At 39.8% G+C, this 17190-nt stretch overlaps 1 protein-coding gene across 7 annotated transcripts; it reads left to right on the top strand.

Annotated features, from left to right (window-relative positions):
- Nucleotides 1-1242: 1242 nt before the first annotated feature.
- LOC135469723 (serine/arginine repetitive matrix protein 1-like) lies at nt 1243-16112 on the top strand. Of its 7 annotated transcripts, XM_064748292.1 has the most exons (15): nt 1243-1315; nt 2879-2968; nt 4108-4230; nt 5553-5723; nt 6820-6932; nt 7360-7536; nt 8231-8380; nt 8766-9026; nt 9902-10037; nt 10277-10388; nt 11088-11328; nt 11679-11777; nt 12757-13963; nt 14691-14804; nt 15581-16112. In XM_064748292.1, exons 1-15 carry the CDS (start codon nt 1292-1294, stop codon nt 15683-15685), a joined length of 3123 nt encoding a protein of 1040 aa, XP_064604362.1. In that variant the 5' UTR covers nt 1243-1291; the 3' UTR covers nt 15686-16112. The 7 variants fall into 7 exon arrangements, with proteins under 7 accessions (XP_064604362.1, XP_064604412.1, XP_064604396.1 ...); XM_064748342.1 differs by lacking the exons at nt 1243-1315; nt 2879-2968 and adding an exon at nt 4503-4594 and having other exon boundaries at nt 4106-4230; XM_064748326.1 differs by lacking the exons at nt 1243-1315; nt 2879-2968 and adding an exon at nt 4503-4594 and having other exon boundaries at nt 4106-4230; nt 5146-5723.
- The last annotated feature ends 1078 nt before the right edge of the window (nt 16113-17190 follow it).

The following is a 17190-nucleotide window of genomic DNA, read 5'->3' as shown; positions in this document are numbered from 1 at the left end:
GCAGGAATTGAAAAATACACGTACGAAGACCTTAAAAGAAAACATGCAAAAGTTATGAATATATTGAAGATAAGCATTTTGACACAGAACAAATGTGCAGTGTCCCTTGGCTTCTTAATTTGATTTAGTCACCAGAATTCGCTTAAAACGCGTCTTTGGCTACCTGAATGGTCAGATCTTCGCGCAGTTGCATGAGCCCTCGTCTGTTGCATGGACTGAAATCGCCAATTCTTATTCTTTACACAGGTCCATTATTGTAGTTTTATGTGCTGAACAGTCTACAGTGCACATCTGTGAGCGAGTGAGTGAGTGAGTGTTTGGGGTTTAAAGTCGAACGTAACAATTTGTCAGTCATATGACGACGAAGGAATCCTTAGAGTGAGTGTGATGTGCCTCCTTGTAGCAGGACGGATTTCCACCCCACTTTTATCTAGTACTCCTTCACTGAGACGCCTTACCGCAGGCAAGTAATTTGCCCGGCCCAAGCCATTATACTGATACGGGTCAACCAGTCGTTGCACTATCCCCTTCATGCTTAACGCCAAGCGTACTTCCTCTTTTAAGGTCTTAGGTGTGATCCGACCCAGCACATGTGTGAGCATGGGCCTTCAGTTTGTTGGTTGCCATTAAATTAGAACAACTTTACATTAGATTTATTTATTATTATTTTTTACTTTTTCGATTTTTTAAAGGAAAAATGGTACAGTCATGGACATGCCGGTTGTACTGCTTCCGACGCCACTGTGAGCCTAATCAACAACTTTTCAGTCATATGAAGACGAGGAGTCAACATAATGTGTAAAATAAACGTTTAATGTATGTATGTACAATTCTATTATATGTATGCACAAATCGTTGTACATATAAATGTATTTTGTGTGTGGAGTACCGATACAAAAGATTTCCACATACGTTTAATGTACCGGTATAGGCCTAATTAGCCTACATGCACGTAGGCCTACATACACAGGCCTGCTTCGGTAGGCCTACTTCGGTAGACCTACGTCATTCATGTCTGTATGTAAAGGCGGTGGCCTACAAATAACCCGAAACTTTTAGACAAAGACATATTTGTACATATTGGAAAGATAATTATACAGTTCTTTCACAAATCTGTGTAATTAGCGAAGACTGAAACATCTATAGCCTTGTTACTTGTAGGCCTACATATTATGGAACAGTGAACGAGAAGTAAATGCGTCCTACAAAGCATGGCACTCGCAAGGCATTATGGGTAACACAGGCAGGTTCCGCCTGAGACAAGCGGGGTATAGTACAAGAAGAAGTCAAGATGACGGATGCTGGGTTTTTTAAGGTATAAATAAGTGCCATAGGCAGGGACAGTTGTGGATTTTATGCACATGATAATTGTTTTTTTACTTGGATCGCATATGGGGAAAAATAAACTCTAGTCTAGCCAAATAACCAGGCACGAAGCCACCCAGTCTCGATGCTCACCGAATCCAATATGGCGCCGATATTATAATGCTTGTATCGTGGACGCAAATGATTCGACATTCCCAGTTGTCGTGTCTGCTGTAAAAGATGTTTTCAGGAATTATAGAATTTAGTGCAGTACTCAAAATTGTATCACGTGATCAAGGATAAGAAAGCACAGGTACTGGGTCTGCAAAAATCTGGCCAGGGACTCAGTCCTAGCCCAAGACTCGATCTAAGGGTGGCTTACATATAGGCCTACTGATACATGGGTACAGCTGGCCACCCTTAGCTGGAGAGCTATGTGGACTCGATTCCGGTATGATGCTTACAAAGCCAGCTTATCAAAACATAGCGAAATCGTGAAAGGTCAACCATGCATGCGCGGGGAGCAACATCCCAGTTTATTAGGTCACCATGTCGACACGGCATGTGAGCGTAAGTCACAACTGTGAATTATCCAGGATTTACAGTGTGTAAAGGCTACAGAATGTGGAGAAAATTGGCAGAGGAAGAGAGAATGTTTTGGTGAACATAATTTATTGGATTTTTGCCCGGTAAATGCGTGTATTGGTTCGTTTTGCACCAAATTTTGTTGCGTGGAGTTTCTCCGCGCTAAGCTGTTCTTAAATGCCACTATTTTAACCAGGATGACTCCTTGGCTGTGATCTATGCCTAACACCATATTAAAAGGTAACAGCCGAGATCCTTGGCTATCCTAATCCTAGCTGTTACAGTACTAATCCACGAAGGCAGAGATGTAGGTGATAATTTTTTTTTTTTTAAAATCTGCAATGAAACAGGTGTAAACCACCTTTTAATTGCCTCTATATCCAAACCTTTCTAGCCCATCAAACTTAGACATGGGCCTAGCCCAGAAAGATTCCAACTCCTTTTGTTATACTGGCCTAACGTCGTTGCAATCTCGACGTTTACATTGTGAATTTCTTACTCAAGGAATGTCCAGGTCGATTGTCTTTGTTATTGAACAAGTTTCTTGCAAATAAAAGACAACAACCTAAACATCTGCTGTTTGCACCAGTTATCAATAAAATTGTTTCAGATATTGGTTAGAATCAGTTTGTGTATATTTGAGTCTGAAGAGTGCCAGGACCAAAACACAAACCCTTCAGCCTTTATCACGAGTTGCACACCACAGTCACTGTTTAAAAGCAGCCATGCATGTTATTCAAAGTACAGTTTTTGATTGAATTAAGATGTGTTTCAGAGTACTAGTACTGTCATGGAATGAAAAGAAGGAAGGCAGTGTTTGGCCACAGAACCATGTTGATAAATTTTGGGCAGCAATGGCATATATCATGTACATACTTATAAAGGTCTGTCTGAAGTTGCTAAAACATGGCACAGCTCCAATAGCTGTCTGTAATGAGTAGTTCCGTAATGTGGCTTGCTGATTCTGAAGTTTCATGTTTGTTTTCAGGGGACTAGTGCGGACCAGGATAATCGGTTTGCGGACAAGAAAAAAAAGTTGATGAAGTCGATGAGATTTGCTGATGGCTTAGAGAAAAAGGTGAGGCTTATACAGAGGTTTTTAGGCTTTCATTTTGCGAATATATGACCAAAACTATCTTGTCTAATCCAAATCATCTAATGTAGGTCAAGCCGTGTAATGCATAGATCAGATCATTCAATACACATTACTGCTGGTAAGAAACGGTATCTTCTTTCACACACCATCTCATTGGTTTAGGTTGACACTGGTCAGTGATGGATTAATATGAAGTCACTGACAATCAGTCAATCCAAAGCCAGTTATTTATTGGATTGGGGATTAGCAGAGGAGCTCACAAACAATTGGTGACTTCTCCAACTGAAGTTAAAGTTTGTTTTAAAGCAAGATAAAGAAAATTACAAAGATTGAACGGGGCAAGTTTGTTATACCGTTATGAAAACAAACATGTAAACATTTGTATCTCTGTGATATTTTAAGAACATGAAGTAATCAGAGAATAAAAGCAGATACTGTACTATATATATGTTAACAGAAATAAGAACAAAAACTCCCACATAGAGTACCATAATCCATGGCACCGCCAGTCTGAGATCAACAGCAAACTACTACTCCGTCAACTCTCTCTCAACTGGTTGGGCCAATTAGTAGGACAATTGAACTATAGATACTGACTAGCCAGATCATTGACTAAGATATCATTTTATGCCTGAATACTGGTTTGGTTTTTCTATTTTTTGCTGTCCATCATAAACCATTGACATATGTGTCTCTGTATTTATGTTCTGTACTAAAATCTAATTGTACAGTTATGTTTTTATAAACAAGAATAAATACCATCTTCCTTCAAGGCAATGACGTGTTATACGTATATTCCCATAACCCAAATAACTTATGGCCACTTTCGTGATTTTGTTGTTAGACTGTCGATACAGGTGTGTATTCTGTTTCTGATTTTGGGGTACAGTCAAAGATTTACACTACACATGGGAGAGTTGTGAGCATGTTGTTCATAGGATAAAACAGTTGTATGGACGCTAGCGTGTGGATTTAGTCCAGGCTCCAGACGGGGATATGTCCTTCACTCAGTGTGGCATTACACACAAGTCAAATAAAGAGATAAATGTTAATCCGTAGTATTTGAATGCTTCTTGACCAGCCCTGACGGAAGTGTATATTTTGTACCTGCATGGTTACAGGTGGACATGAGCAAGGTGAATGTGGACACCATAAAACCCTGGATAGCACAAAGAGTCACAGCCCTGCTGGGATTAGAAGATGATGTTATTGTTGAATTTGTATATAATCAGTTGGAAGAGAGAGTGAGTATCTGAACACCCTCTGGTGTGTTGTAGTTGAATTGTTGAAACTGTTTGCTGTTCTGTTATTATGCTGTATGCTGTTCATTTTCCGGCAGATATTGGTTATTTAAACAAGAAAATGTACTACATATATAATAAATGTTCTCTTTTAATGATTTTTGAATTGTAATGCAACAAGTATTGATATGTTTAAAAACATTTTTTTACATAAAATTTGATTTTAACAGTTTTTATTATTCATTGTTTTCAATTCACTTCCTCTTGAATAACAGAATGTGCTCAGTCCCTGCAATGCCACTAAGTTGCACCTTTATGATGGTTTAGGAATTGGATTATTACAAAGGACCTGAATTCTTTGCTAACGGTAACAGTCACTATCTTCTATTGTAAAAAGTTAGAAAAAGCCAACAGTTGAGAACATATAAATTTTTACAGTAATTGTAACATGTAGAGAGCTGTGACTTATTCTCGACTGTTTCCTCCCCCTCAATTAGAGAAGATCAAATAAAATTCGCCTCGCACCCCTGAATCTGAATTCAAGCCAGAGCTGGTCATGACACAATGCAGGGTTGATAGTCTAATAGCTAAAATCTGGAGGCAGCGAGGCAGTACATCATGAGCCCTGACAATGCGGGTGTGTATCCTCTTACAAGCTAAGTGAAGTTTTCTTTTTAACTATTTCTTGGCTATAAAAGACCTGTGATATGATTGGGTGAATTATCTGGCTGTTCTGCCCACGTTGTGACTTGTGTTGTACTGTAGTGTAAAGCATGACTCGACGTTCTACTGTTACCTTATAAGAAGCCTAATTCACCAAGAAACCCACAGGCAGCTTCCTATCATTGGTAGTGTTTGGTCTGCAATACAATTCCATTTCATTGTTCTTGCAAAACACCAATATTTAATTTTGAACAGCGGACTTTAAAGCGAGTTTAAAGAGAATTTGATGGTGAAACAGTCAAGCTTTTAGTCAGGGATTTTGAGGATGCGTGACATTTCAACCTGTTATCAGCGATAAAACAGCCATAAGGTTATCTCAAGGAAGTAAGTATGGGACAGTTGATTATAATACTCTTTACTACACAGTAAGTATTCTCTTTGGGTCCATTGCAGTTACAGGGCTGATGACTGCTGTTATACAGCTACGAGCGTTAATAGAAATGCATTTGAAGTGAATTTAATCTTTTTGTTGAATGCGTGTTATGTTTAAACATTTCTCTTGTGTGTTATTCTGTTTCTGATACACACTAATATGTTTCTGATACGCATTTTTTCTTCGGATCCCCTGTGAAACTTTATTTCTTCCCTGTATGTTACTGCAGTTCCCTGACCCCAAAGAGATGCAGATAAACCTAACAGGTTTCCTCAACCCTAAGAATGCCCGTATTTTCCTGGGAGAGTTATGGGACTTGCTACTTAGTGCTCAGGAGAACATTGGAGGAATTCCTGCTCAGTTCCTTGAGCAGAAGAAAGAGGAGATCAAAAAGAGACAGGTACAATTTTGACTTCTTGTTTTGATCTGTTTTTCCTACACTTTGTACTCTAAATCCTTCTTAGACGTGTTCAAAAGTCATTTTGCTTAATACTGTCATAATTATGACTACAACCTAAGTTAAGACAAGTAATAAATCACTAAGCACCTCACTGAATTTGAAGCACATGCACAAGTTTGTCATTATCAATTATAGAGAATTGAAAAGTGATAAGTTTGCTGATATTGTTGAGGATGGTGATGATCACTGGCCATGTGGATTGGTGGGCTGTGGTTTCAAGTTAGAAGGTTTATCAGGTACTTGGCAAGATAAAGTGGTTTCCTGCACACATAAATCTGAATATCGTGTGTTTCACCAAAATTTTCTTTCAAAAGGACATTTAGGCCTTTAAATGATGCTCTTGATGCCAGTACTTAAGGTTTTCTGATAAGAAATTAATCAAACTTCACAGAAAAAGTCTCCCGATATTAAGGTGAATCAGTCGGTCAGAATCAAGCAAAATGTTACTTATAAATGATTAACTTTGGGTGAAATACAGTAAGAAATTCCTGAGTGTGGCACAAGCATTGATCCAATTGATATAATTATGTTTTAATAACGAATGACCACAACAATCAACAAGCTGTCCAAGTGAAGCTGAAATCTATGCTTACCTTGAGACATTTTTACCTGATGGCGTAGCTTATGTCGTGCCCTGAGTATCAGCGTCCAGTAACGGGGAAAGCAGTGTTAAACAAAATCTTAAAAAGTACTGCAGGTATTGAGGTCAGGGTTTGAACACTGCTAGAGCATTGTATGTTTTGATGAATTTTGTATCGTGTATTAAAATCAACGTGAAACAAAATGTTGGGGATGGTATCTCAAAAAGTACTGCATTTATTGAGCTCAAGGTTTGCACACATGTAGAGCCCATTAACACCAGGGGGATATTCCATCATAAATATGGTGTATGCATATTAAGTACCATAAATTACCAAATTCCTGACAGTGTATTGTGTATAATAGAATCAGAGTTAAACAGCCTTGCTACCAAATTTAAGTTTAACTTTTGAGAAATTTTTCAAGTTTGCAAATAAATGTGGTGTTTTTTTTTCAGGCAGAACATGAACGGATACAGGCCAGCTTAAGGAAAAAAGAAGAAGAAATCAAGGAAACCCTGATGAAGGAACGTAAAGAAAGTGACAAAAAAGACAAAGTTAAATCCGAGAAGTAAGCATTAATGAATAAGTGATGGTGTCCAGTGGTCATCTTCAGCGCAGGTTGTACCTAGATTGACTACAAATATACAATGTAGCTGCAGCCGGTTGTTCAGAAGTGTTTTAAAAATTAAGCCAGGCTTAAACCTAGATAAGTCTTCGCCTAATACAAAACTAAATGGATTATAGTCCAGACGAAAGTTAATACAAGTCTTAATACATGCTAATACACTTTTGAACAAATCGGCTCAGTGTAATGCCACCCATATAATACTTCAAGTAACGGTTTAAACACAAGTGATTTCCTTACTTTTTATATGTTAAGTGTTATGATCCATCTGTTAATTTTTCCTACATTCATATCACAATCATGACATGACAGTGAAAACCCTAGAATGTTTGCATTTCTCACAAATCTCTGGTTTTGTACACTGATACAGAGATGGAAGTGTATCCCCCAGTAAACAAGAAAATGGGAAGGACAAGGATGTGGAACCAGGCCAGCATTCACCACAGCCTGCGTCAAGGCGATCTAGATCACAGAGCCGCTCCACATCTAAACCCAAATCTGATGCAGAGACTTCACCCAAACATGGGGACTCAGCAACAAATGAAAAGTGAGTAGAAGGTGTTTCACTGCGCTATTAGGATTTGTCTTGGTACATTAAATAGTTAATGAGTATATAAAATTAGAATGTAGCAGTTTTATCTCTGATGGTTTTAAGCACCTTACCAATCTCATTAACATCATCCTAGCATTGACTAATGTGACGGACTTTAAATTGCAACCATTCAGTGTTGACAGCCGTGGATGTAGAATAACGAAGATAAGAAAGCAGTGTAAAATTTTCTGATCTGAATGTCAGAATTTTGTCAGTCAACACCTTGGGAAGAGCTTGGCTTATCTCTGTTACCTTCTTAGAAGGAGTTGAATCATTCAAGTTGATAGATTGTATTTTCACATTGTTACGCTTCTCTTATTTGGTATAAAAAGCATAAGCATGGCAGATCTGATCTTTCTCTCGAGATAATTTACTTATACACAGAGATTTCAGGTGACCTCGCTCTCGTTCAGCGTTTTGACTGTTAGAATACATGTTGTGGAATATACACTGTAGACTGGAGTGAAGTCGTGAAAATAAGGTTAAACTTGCTGGCAAGCAAACGTTCTTCATTCTGCAGTTTTAAGTCAGTTTCGCTTTTGTTTTTGGCCTTTACTTGTAAATTTTTTTTCTTCTGTTTTTTGTGAAATGACTTAATAAATAGAATTATGAAAAAATTAATTGCAAGTATGTTTATTCTTCCTTCCAGGGCAGAAGAGGATAAGGAAAATAAAGTACAGGTTGATGAGGCAGGAGATAAGAAGGTAGAGAAGAAAGAAGATGATTCAAAAAGGAGTAGACAGAAACGTTCTCGCTCACGCAGCCCTCGCAAAAGTCGACATCGCAAATCTCGGTCCAGGTAAGTTGTGCTCATCTAGCATTGTGAACTAGAAGGTATGTTACTTTGCATTAACCAGTATGTGTACATAGCTGGTTATCACAATCGTCGCAATATGACTGACATATTGCAAATGTCCTGTTGTTCACTTACAGGTTGCCCTTGTATAAGTGAAATATTCACTGCTTAAAACACCAATCAAATAAATTAATCAATCAAATAAATAATCAATCATAAATGTGTGAAAGATTCTTTATTACGCATTTAAAGACCAATAAATAAATAAAAGAAGAATACAATAAATGCATATATATGTATATATATATATGTATATAGCCCAGAATTGACTGGCTGTTCTCTGTGAGTCAAAGTCAAGGCCTTGATTAAACTTTCACTTTTCTTCCAGATCCAGGAGTCCTCGTAGGAAGCGTTCATCTCGTTCTCGCTCACGGCGTAGGTCAGGCTCAAGGTCACCTGGTCGGTACTCGTCCAGACGACGTTCTCCTGCTCGTAGGGGTCACTCCCCCAGGCGTCATTCCCCGAGGAGATACTCTCCACCCAGCAGAAGGTACTCCCCTAAGCGACGCTCATCCCCGAGGCGATCTCCACGCAGGAGTCCATTACGCAGCAGAGGGCGCCGAGACCCGCCCCCTAAATCTAGGAGGAGGTCAGTTTACTGCTCCAGTGCTTCAGATAATTTTTTTTCAGAGGGAGCATGGTACTCCCGACTTTCAAAAGAGAGTATGGTACTTCCGACTTTCAAAAGAGAGCATGGTACTTCCGACTTTTCAAGTAGGCCCTACATGGTACTGCAGAACACATTTTATCAACACTCAGCAGTGCACTATTTTGGGTCATGAGTAATTGCTACATCTACCTGTTAATTGTAAAGGCGATGGAGTGAAGAGGGGCTGGAGAAAGGACATGGGTGTGCATACATGTATACATGTACATAGGCCGACATGTGCAGAGATAATTCTTTCCTGTGTAGTTATCTAGGACTACATGTATATATCAGAAAGTGGACCCTTGATGATACTTTAACATTGCAGACTTTACTGGCGATCCATGGGGAATTGAAATCAGATATTTGAGAGTGATATTAGGGTAATTTTGTGGAGAGTAATAACCAAACAGACTATTTTTAAGCCTTTGCAACATCTTATTCATGGCAAACACTCAAGTATGTCACAAAGACAATTGTCACGGTAGTCATTCTCTACTGCTGTGGGTGGAGGCACAGAAGCTTTTGCTGTAGCCTACAGTGTCTGAAAAGTAACACATGGTAGATAACATCGAGCACATGGTTTGCTGCGGAGATTTACTTTTCATTCTGACAGGGCGCTCTGCTTTAAATCTCACGTGTATGCTGGCTTTCGGGAGTACACACAAATCTCTGGCGTATACAGTATATCTGTAGCACTGTGCTCTGTTCACCCCGTAAATATTTTAGTAAAATTGTGTACCAAATAACCATTAAACAGCTCAAGTTCATTTCTTGTTTTAGATATAGTTTTTGTCTAATTGAGTTCATATTTTTAGGTCCTCCAGCTCAAGCTCTAGTTCGTCACAGTCTGGGTCCAGAGAACGAGGCAAGGGTGTCGTCAAAACTGTCCCCAGGAAGAAGAAAGAAAGTTTCACATCAGATTCCTCTTCTTCCTCATCTGATGAGGACAAAGTAGGTTATCTCCCTTGGTTTGCTGTCCATAACAAGATTTTATTAACACAGAATGAGAAGAATATGAGAATTTCTATAAATCTGATGTGCTGACCTCTATCAATAGTGAAAAATTATTGAGTAGATCCTTACTCACCAATCAGATGAATAAATAGTTCATAAGAAAAAAGAAGTTACATGAATCTCCACTAATAACTCATCTAAACTGTGTTTTTTTTGTGTGTGTGTTTTTTTGTCAGAGAGGTCCAGGTAATGATAAATCGCCGGAGAAGTCCGGTGTACAGCAGAGACGTCACTACAGGACACACGAGGACACTGTAGAGTCCTCCAGCTCAGACAGCGAAGACCAAAGTAAGTCACACACAGTACACTTTTTTTTACATCTTCATGAAATGTCATGAAAGAAAATGACATGTCATATTTGTGGTTTAGGCAGGTAGGAATAAATTCAATTAAAATTGTTTTATTTTTTTTGCAAAATTTTCAAATAAACCCATCAAAACTGCTTGCGGTTCATGTGCTCTGTATAAAACACCTTCATAATGTTTTGCAGTGCTTTTGTGACAGTGTATTGGTGAAATCATGTTTAATGTTTGCAAGTGCAATGAGGGCGTACTGATTTACCGCATGATCATGTGTATTTTTCCGTGTGTTGCTCAGACTTAATTTTTCAAACATTCCTGGATATTGGATTTTTGAATTTTGCACACTCATCTTCTTCAATGTACACATAACCTTTGAACAGGCAGACAGTGGTTTTGCCATTTCATCTTCATTTTCACAGATTTTTGACTTAGTGTGCCTGAAGAAGGAGGATGTGTTGTATAAACACTCACAAAGCATCTTGTTATAATAGCTCTGTGAATTTGTGTTTTTCTGGCGTCTTACCCAGTCTTAAGTGGGAATGTCTGTCAGCAACCTTTGGATGGTCGTGGGTTTGTCCCTCCCACCATAATGCTGGCTGATGTCATAGAAGTGAAATATTTTTGAGTCAAATAAATCAATAAATTTGTTCAATTAGGTATATTATTTCATCTTTATGACTTTCAGGTTCAAAGAACAAACGACGAGGGTCGCCACGGAGACGTCAGAGAGATGATCGGTACCCCTCGCCACGGAGAGGCAGAGCCTCACCTGGTGGCCGAGGACGAAGGCTTTCCTCCCCCCAGTCACCAACAAGACGTCGCCGAGGATCACCTGGGATGTCCCCAGGACGTCGAAGGCGCCGATCGATATCTGGCTCACCACCACGAAGGCGACGACCTTCCCCTCCTTACATACCAAGGTCAAGGTCAGCAGAACTTATTTGTTTTTTAAGTAACATAAGTATAATGATACACTCCTGATTTTGCTGTGTTGGCTTGGAAATCCCCTACTTTATCATGTGAACAGAGGGATGTATTGCCCAGTGGACAACGTAGCAAATGTTAATAAATGGACAGTTTACAGTATCTGGTGGAAATTCAAAACATTTATCAAATTATACATATTATTCAAAGTAGTGAAATTTTGAGGTACTACTAGGGAAGTGTGTTTAACTTTGTAAGCAAATAGGCTGTATATTGAGTGTTTATGTCTGGCCTTATACTAGAGATATCTGAAAATTTGTCCTGGCTAAAGTTGTGATGTGTCTTCCTACAGGTATTCTCCAGTCAGAAGGCGGCCATCCCCCGACCGGTATCGTGAGACTGACCGCTTTTCTCCACCTCGTCGTAGAGTTTCCCCCAGCCCAAACTATAGGTATAATTAAACTGCAAGCACTGATGCAGTTATACGGTAACATATGTGGTCAGCCAAGCAATGATAATTTTACAAAGATGTGCAACTTTACACATCAAGCATAAATTATGTCGCTTGCATTTAATTAGCTGAGTTTATTTGTTTGTTTTTTTTAGGGAAGTTTTTGTGAAGCTAAATGTATGTTTTCCTTATCTGTGTAAAGTACTTGTTACAGAAGACAACAGTTATGCTGAAGTAAGGCTTTGGTTACCATTTAGGAAGAGTGAAAAAAGATATCTTTCACTTCCAATCCACTGTGTCTACCTTTGTTGGTAGGAGATGCGTTTGACACACGGAGTAGTTTGTGTGGAGTAGTATTTAGGTCCTAAAAAGTGAAATATATAAGAGGACAACCAATGAGTGACCACAACAGACTATATGGACTCATTGGTTCATGTGTCAAGTGATACACGGTTTGTTAATATGAGTGGATAGCGATGTATTAATTGTTACATGTAACTTATGTATGCCCTTTAAGAGTCAAGAAACTTGGCAACAGAGTACAAATTGTCCTTTCAACAAATTCATGGTGAAACTGCTTTACACGTACCATAGACAGTTTCTACATATGAAACATTGTTATATGCTGCCTACCCAAACAGAAATATCATTGTGATTCAAGGCGATATCCGTCTTAGCTTTACAACGGCAATGATCTGTTACAGCTTACCACCAGTACATACAAAGTAGCATGGTTGTTTCCATGGTCAGACTGGATTATGTTAAATAGCTATATCTCTATATCCCTATCAGAATTTGCAATATGTTTCAGCAGAGGATAAATAGATCAATAGCTATAGTCCTCTGCCTAAGGAGAGTAGAAATGAGTACACATGTAAGAAGTCTCTGATGTTTACAAGGATCTAATATTAAAGTTTCCATTGTACCTAGTTGATAGCTGAATGGTCACTCATAAAACGTTATATGGTTTATGTTACAGGAGTCCAGTACGAAGGAGAACCCCATCCCCATTTGTTCCCAGAGACAGACGAAATGATCGCCCTCCAGTCAGGAGAAACTCCAGCTCAGAGTCAGAGTCTCCACGTCGCAGACACTCCCCTCCTCCCACAAGAGCTTCACCATCAGTATCCCCACCCCCCCGGAGGAGGCGACCGTCACCCCCATCCACACAGAGGCGGTCCTCTTCCCCTCGTAGGCCTCCACCATCACGTAGACGAAGCAGTCCCTCTCCAGTACGCAAACGCCGCTCCTCGTCTCCCCCAGTCAGGCAGCAAAAGTCGTCCTCTGAGTCAGAGTCTGGATCCCCACCCCGGGGAGCACGGGCTAAGTCCTCTTCAGGGTCACCACCCCGCCAGCAGAAGGACATTCAACAGCGGAGAAGTCAGAGGTCCCCTGAGGTGGCTCCCAGAAAGATCAAGCGTTCACCCTCCCCAAGGGGTGACTGGTCTCCCCCTGCTCAGCCGGTGAGGAAACAACAACACCGGTCATCTTCATCATCGTCTGAGGGCGAGGACAGAGCCGCCAAGCGTCCCACTCAGTCCCGACGGCCGGTGTCCGTGGACTGGAAAAAGGATCGCCCCTCTCCATCACCCAGTCGGGAGTCTGCCGGGAGACGGGCAGGACGGCATGGAAGCCCTCCGTCCACACGTCCCTTAACAAGAGACAGCTCTAGCCCACGCAGGCGAAAGCGACCCTCCCCTGAGGCAGATATGTCCCCTCCTACTAGGAGACGGCACTCTGATGAGCGAGAGAGAAGTGGATCTCCTGTCCCTGCTCGCTCTACAAAGGCCAGGCGAGATCGAGCCTCCCCAGAGCTCAGCAGAGGCAAACGCCCCAACGGCCGCTCAAGTCTTTCCCCAGTCCAAGATAAGGGCAGGAAGAAATCCTACTCATTGGTGAATGATGACGATGAGCCACAGAAAGTTAGATTGTCTCCTGAAGTGTCTCGTAAACGAAAGGATATTGTCCCAGACGTTGAACTGAGTGATAGAGTGAAGAAAAGCAAACATTCCAGAGAACGATCTACTAGTGGTGAGGTTGAGGTGAAGTTGATTGGTGGGCTCCGCTCAGAGGAGGACATTGATAAATCCAAACGCTCACGGTCAGTGGACAGACAAAAAGCTGGGGAGGAAGTGAAGAAGAAGAAGATGAAAACTGAACACAGTGAATCTGGCAGCGGATCAGAGGTGAGTGCTGTGTAGAGGTTAAGAAGTGAGTCGTGTGTTCAAGTCTTGTTCCAGCAATCCAGCTGGTTTTGTTGGATCTTGTTTTATACAATGTAAGCATCAATCAAGGATGGAAAAACAATGTGTAATTGTCATAAATTTTATAGGTGTGGAAATGAATATTTTTCTTTTATCTGTTTTATCTATTAATCAACCTGTCGAGCAGCTTGCTACTGACTGCAATTTCAGACATTTATAAAAAACATAACTTGGTGTTACATGTAACAGTACTCCATGTCTCTGACTAGACTTCAAAAGTGATGATTATTGTATTTTGTGGAATCACACCTTTAAATCTTGGTGGATTACCCAAATTTCTGTCGGTCTGATCACTTTCAAAATACCAATTTTTACCTCCAACCACCTGAGGTAAATGCTACTGCTGAGGAAGTGGGAACTGGATTTCAGCTTGAACCTTATCAGACAGCTGAAATTTTCCTCTTTGTGACTCATAAAATTGGTTTATATACAAGTTATGAAATTATAGCAGAGTAAGGATACAGATATGACCTGGTAATGCAGTCAGAACATCTCTTGGTAAAGTAAACTTTGAGTGCTGAAATACCTCGTGGAAAATCAGATGGAGTTTCCTCTTCTCTCTACATTTCTTTTTCCAGTCACACTGGGCTGGTCAAGGCATCTGTATATAGCTACATTGTGTGAAAAGCATCTTGCGTTTGTTTTACAGGGATCAGAGTCTGATGCTGGGAAAAAGAAGAAGAAAAAGAAGAAGGAAAAAAAGCACAAAAAACACAAAAAGCACAAGAAACACAAGCACAAGAAAGAGCTGAAAGAGGAGGAGGTAATAACTAGTAGGCTTATTTCATGAAGTAAGTTTATTGTAGTCTCTGGTCCCCGGGGTTCACATAGAAGTATATGTAACTTGTTAAATACATGTTTGTGTTGAGTATTACAGCCCCACAAAAAAGCTTGGATATCTCTCTTATAATTAAATTCCTCATAATTAAAAAAAAGTTCTATGCAACTGGTATTACGATGATCATTCCAGTTTCATTCACATTGAGACGTAGTTTTGCTTGTTTCTATGAAGACAAATGCTGTACTGGTATTGACATGTAGATTTCTTAATAGATTATTACGTGTGCCTCCCTTTTGTTCTGTGGATTTCCTTGCACCCATAATTGCCATGGCACATGTACAGTATGAGCCAAGAGTATATTCATCAAAGTATATAAAGGGGCCTCTGTGGGTCAGTCGGTTAGCGCGCTAGCGCAGCGTTATGACCCAGAAGCCTCTCACCAATGTGGTCGCTGTGAGTTCAAGTCCAGCTCATGCTGGCTTCCTCTCCGGCCGTAAGTGCGAAGGTCTGCCAGCAACCTGCGGACGGTTGTGGGTTTCCCCCGGGCTCTGCCCGGTTTCCTCCCACCATAATGCTGGCCACCATCGTATTAGTGAAATATTCTTGAGTACGGCGTAAAACACCAATAAAATAAATAAATAAATCAAAGTATATAACCATGAAGACTGGCATTGTATGTCTTCTCTCTATTTGTTTTTGACGTCAATATCGTGATTGTAAATGTTCTAATTATTATTATTTTTTTTTACCTCTCACAGGGTGACGAATCAGGGATGGAGGGAGAGAAACTAGATGATTTAGAGAGGTCATTAAGGCAGAAGGCTTTACAGTCCATGCGAAAGGCCAAGGTGTCAGATGATTAATGTGCCATCTGGATTTGATCCTAATCTTTATCAATGACACTGTTCTAACATGGTGAACTTTGCCACATTTCTTATCCTGAAGAGTCATCATGTTTTCTAGGGCCGTTTTGATGCATGTTCTTGTACAGTTTTCATTTATTGGAAAAGTTTGGGCTAACCTCTTGCTCGATGGTCATAATGCTTTTAAATTTCTTTCTGGAAATATGCATGCAAAAGTAGGCAACCTGTCTGACTGTCAATTAGATTGACTAAATGACAGAGACATTATTGCCATAGCCTGCTCTGTTTGCAGGACAATGGAAGAAATTATTTTGTTAGCTTGACACTATATATATTCGTTCTATACACATTTTATTCTAACTGAATCACTGTAAAACGTCAACTGTTTAAGTATAAAATGTCACCAGAATATCATCCACAAAACAAAAGCCACGTTGACATTAAATGTGTGAAAATTTAAAGTGATAGTTTGGTCTTCCTTGTTGTTTGTCTTGGTTAAGGGGAAATGAAAAAAAAAGAAAAGTGTTGTGAGGTTTAGAACAACTGAGCTAAAAGAAGTGAATCTTTCTGAGGAGATTCTGTTATTCTTACAGTTGGCGAGACGCACTGTCAGCTCATCACTTGTAGTGCAATTCATCACATACATGCATTTTTAGAGGCAAATAAATGTCACAAAATATTATATTTGGTGCTGAAAGTTACAATTTTCCAGTAGGATAATGTTCTAAGTTAACCTCAAAACATCTATAGAACTTTCAAAATCAGGAAAAATGAGTAAGTTGTGGACGAAATTTAGGGTCATTTACGGTAGTTCAGCTCATCACATGTAGTTCAGCTGAAGCAGATTTTTCTCGTAGTTCTGTGAAGAAAGCTGTATAGTACAAGACGTATACTGGGTACAATGAATGCAGCGTGCAACATTGACTTATGCTAGATGGTGTTGCACTACTGAGCTCTATTTGGCCAAGTGATAAAATACTTGTGTGCCTCGTGCCAGTTTTGTACTTTCACTTGCTGTGGTTTTCGGCTGGGCCCAGTTTGAATTTCCCTTAACCATGAAATGTACTGCTAAAGTAAAATATTCTTGAGCATGGTGTTGTAATAAACCATTTTAGCCTGGATGACAATTTGGAATTGGTAATGAAAAGATAGTTCTAAGACACCCACTTTCAACTGTTACATGTATACTTTGTATTTGTTCCTTCACTGTGACCTGGTTGACTGCGCTGTTCTGTTAAATGACAAGCCCTGGACTAGGCTGAAAATTAGTCTACGGTGTGTCATTTAACTGACGAGATGTTGTGATTTTCTGCAGGCTCTACTCTAGTGCCTGCACCTAGAAATCCGAGTATTAAGTAAAGCTGTAGAAATCAGGGGAGAAGTAAGCCTGAAATTCTGCATTTTGAGATGAAAATAAATGTTGTGAAGTATTGTTTTTGGCGCTGAAACTTAAGTTTTCCCAGAAAGATAAATATCTTTCTATATGATTAGTAGAGCTAATAATG

The sequence above is a fragment of the Liolophura sinensis genome, chromosome 1 (assembly GCF_032854445.1).
Source record: "Liolophura sinensis isolate JHLJ2023 chromosome 1, CUHK_Ljap_v2, whole genome shotgun sequence".
Lineage (NCBI taxonomy): Eukaryota > Metazoa > Mollusca > Polyplacophora > Chitonida > Chitonidae > Liolophura > Liolophura sinensis.
The sequence above is the reverse complement of the archived record's forward strand: the minus strand, read 5'-3'. Positions and strand labels throughout refer to the sequence as shown.

Coding starts and splice junctions, on each gene's coding strand:
- LOC135469723 (XM_064748292.1), top strand. CDS start 1,292: ATGACGGATGCTGGGTTTTTTAAG. Junction 1,316..2,878: donor CGGATGCTGGGTTTTTTAAG/GTATAAATAAGT, acceptor GTTTGTTTTCAG/GGGACTAGTGCGGACCAGGA. Junction 9,027..9,901: donor CCCCCTAAATCTAGGAGGAG/GTCAGTTTACTG, acceptor TCATATTTTTAG/GTCCTCCAGCTCAAGCTCTA.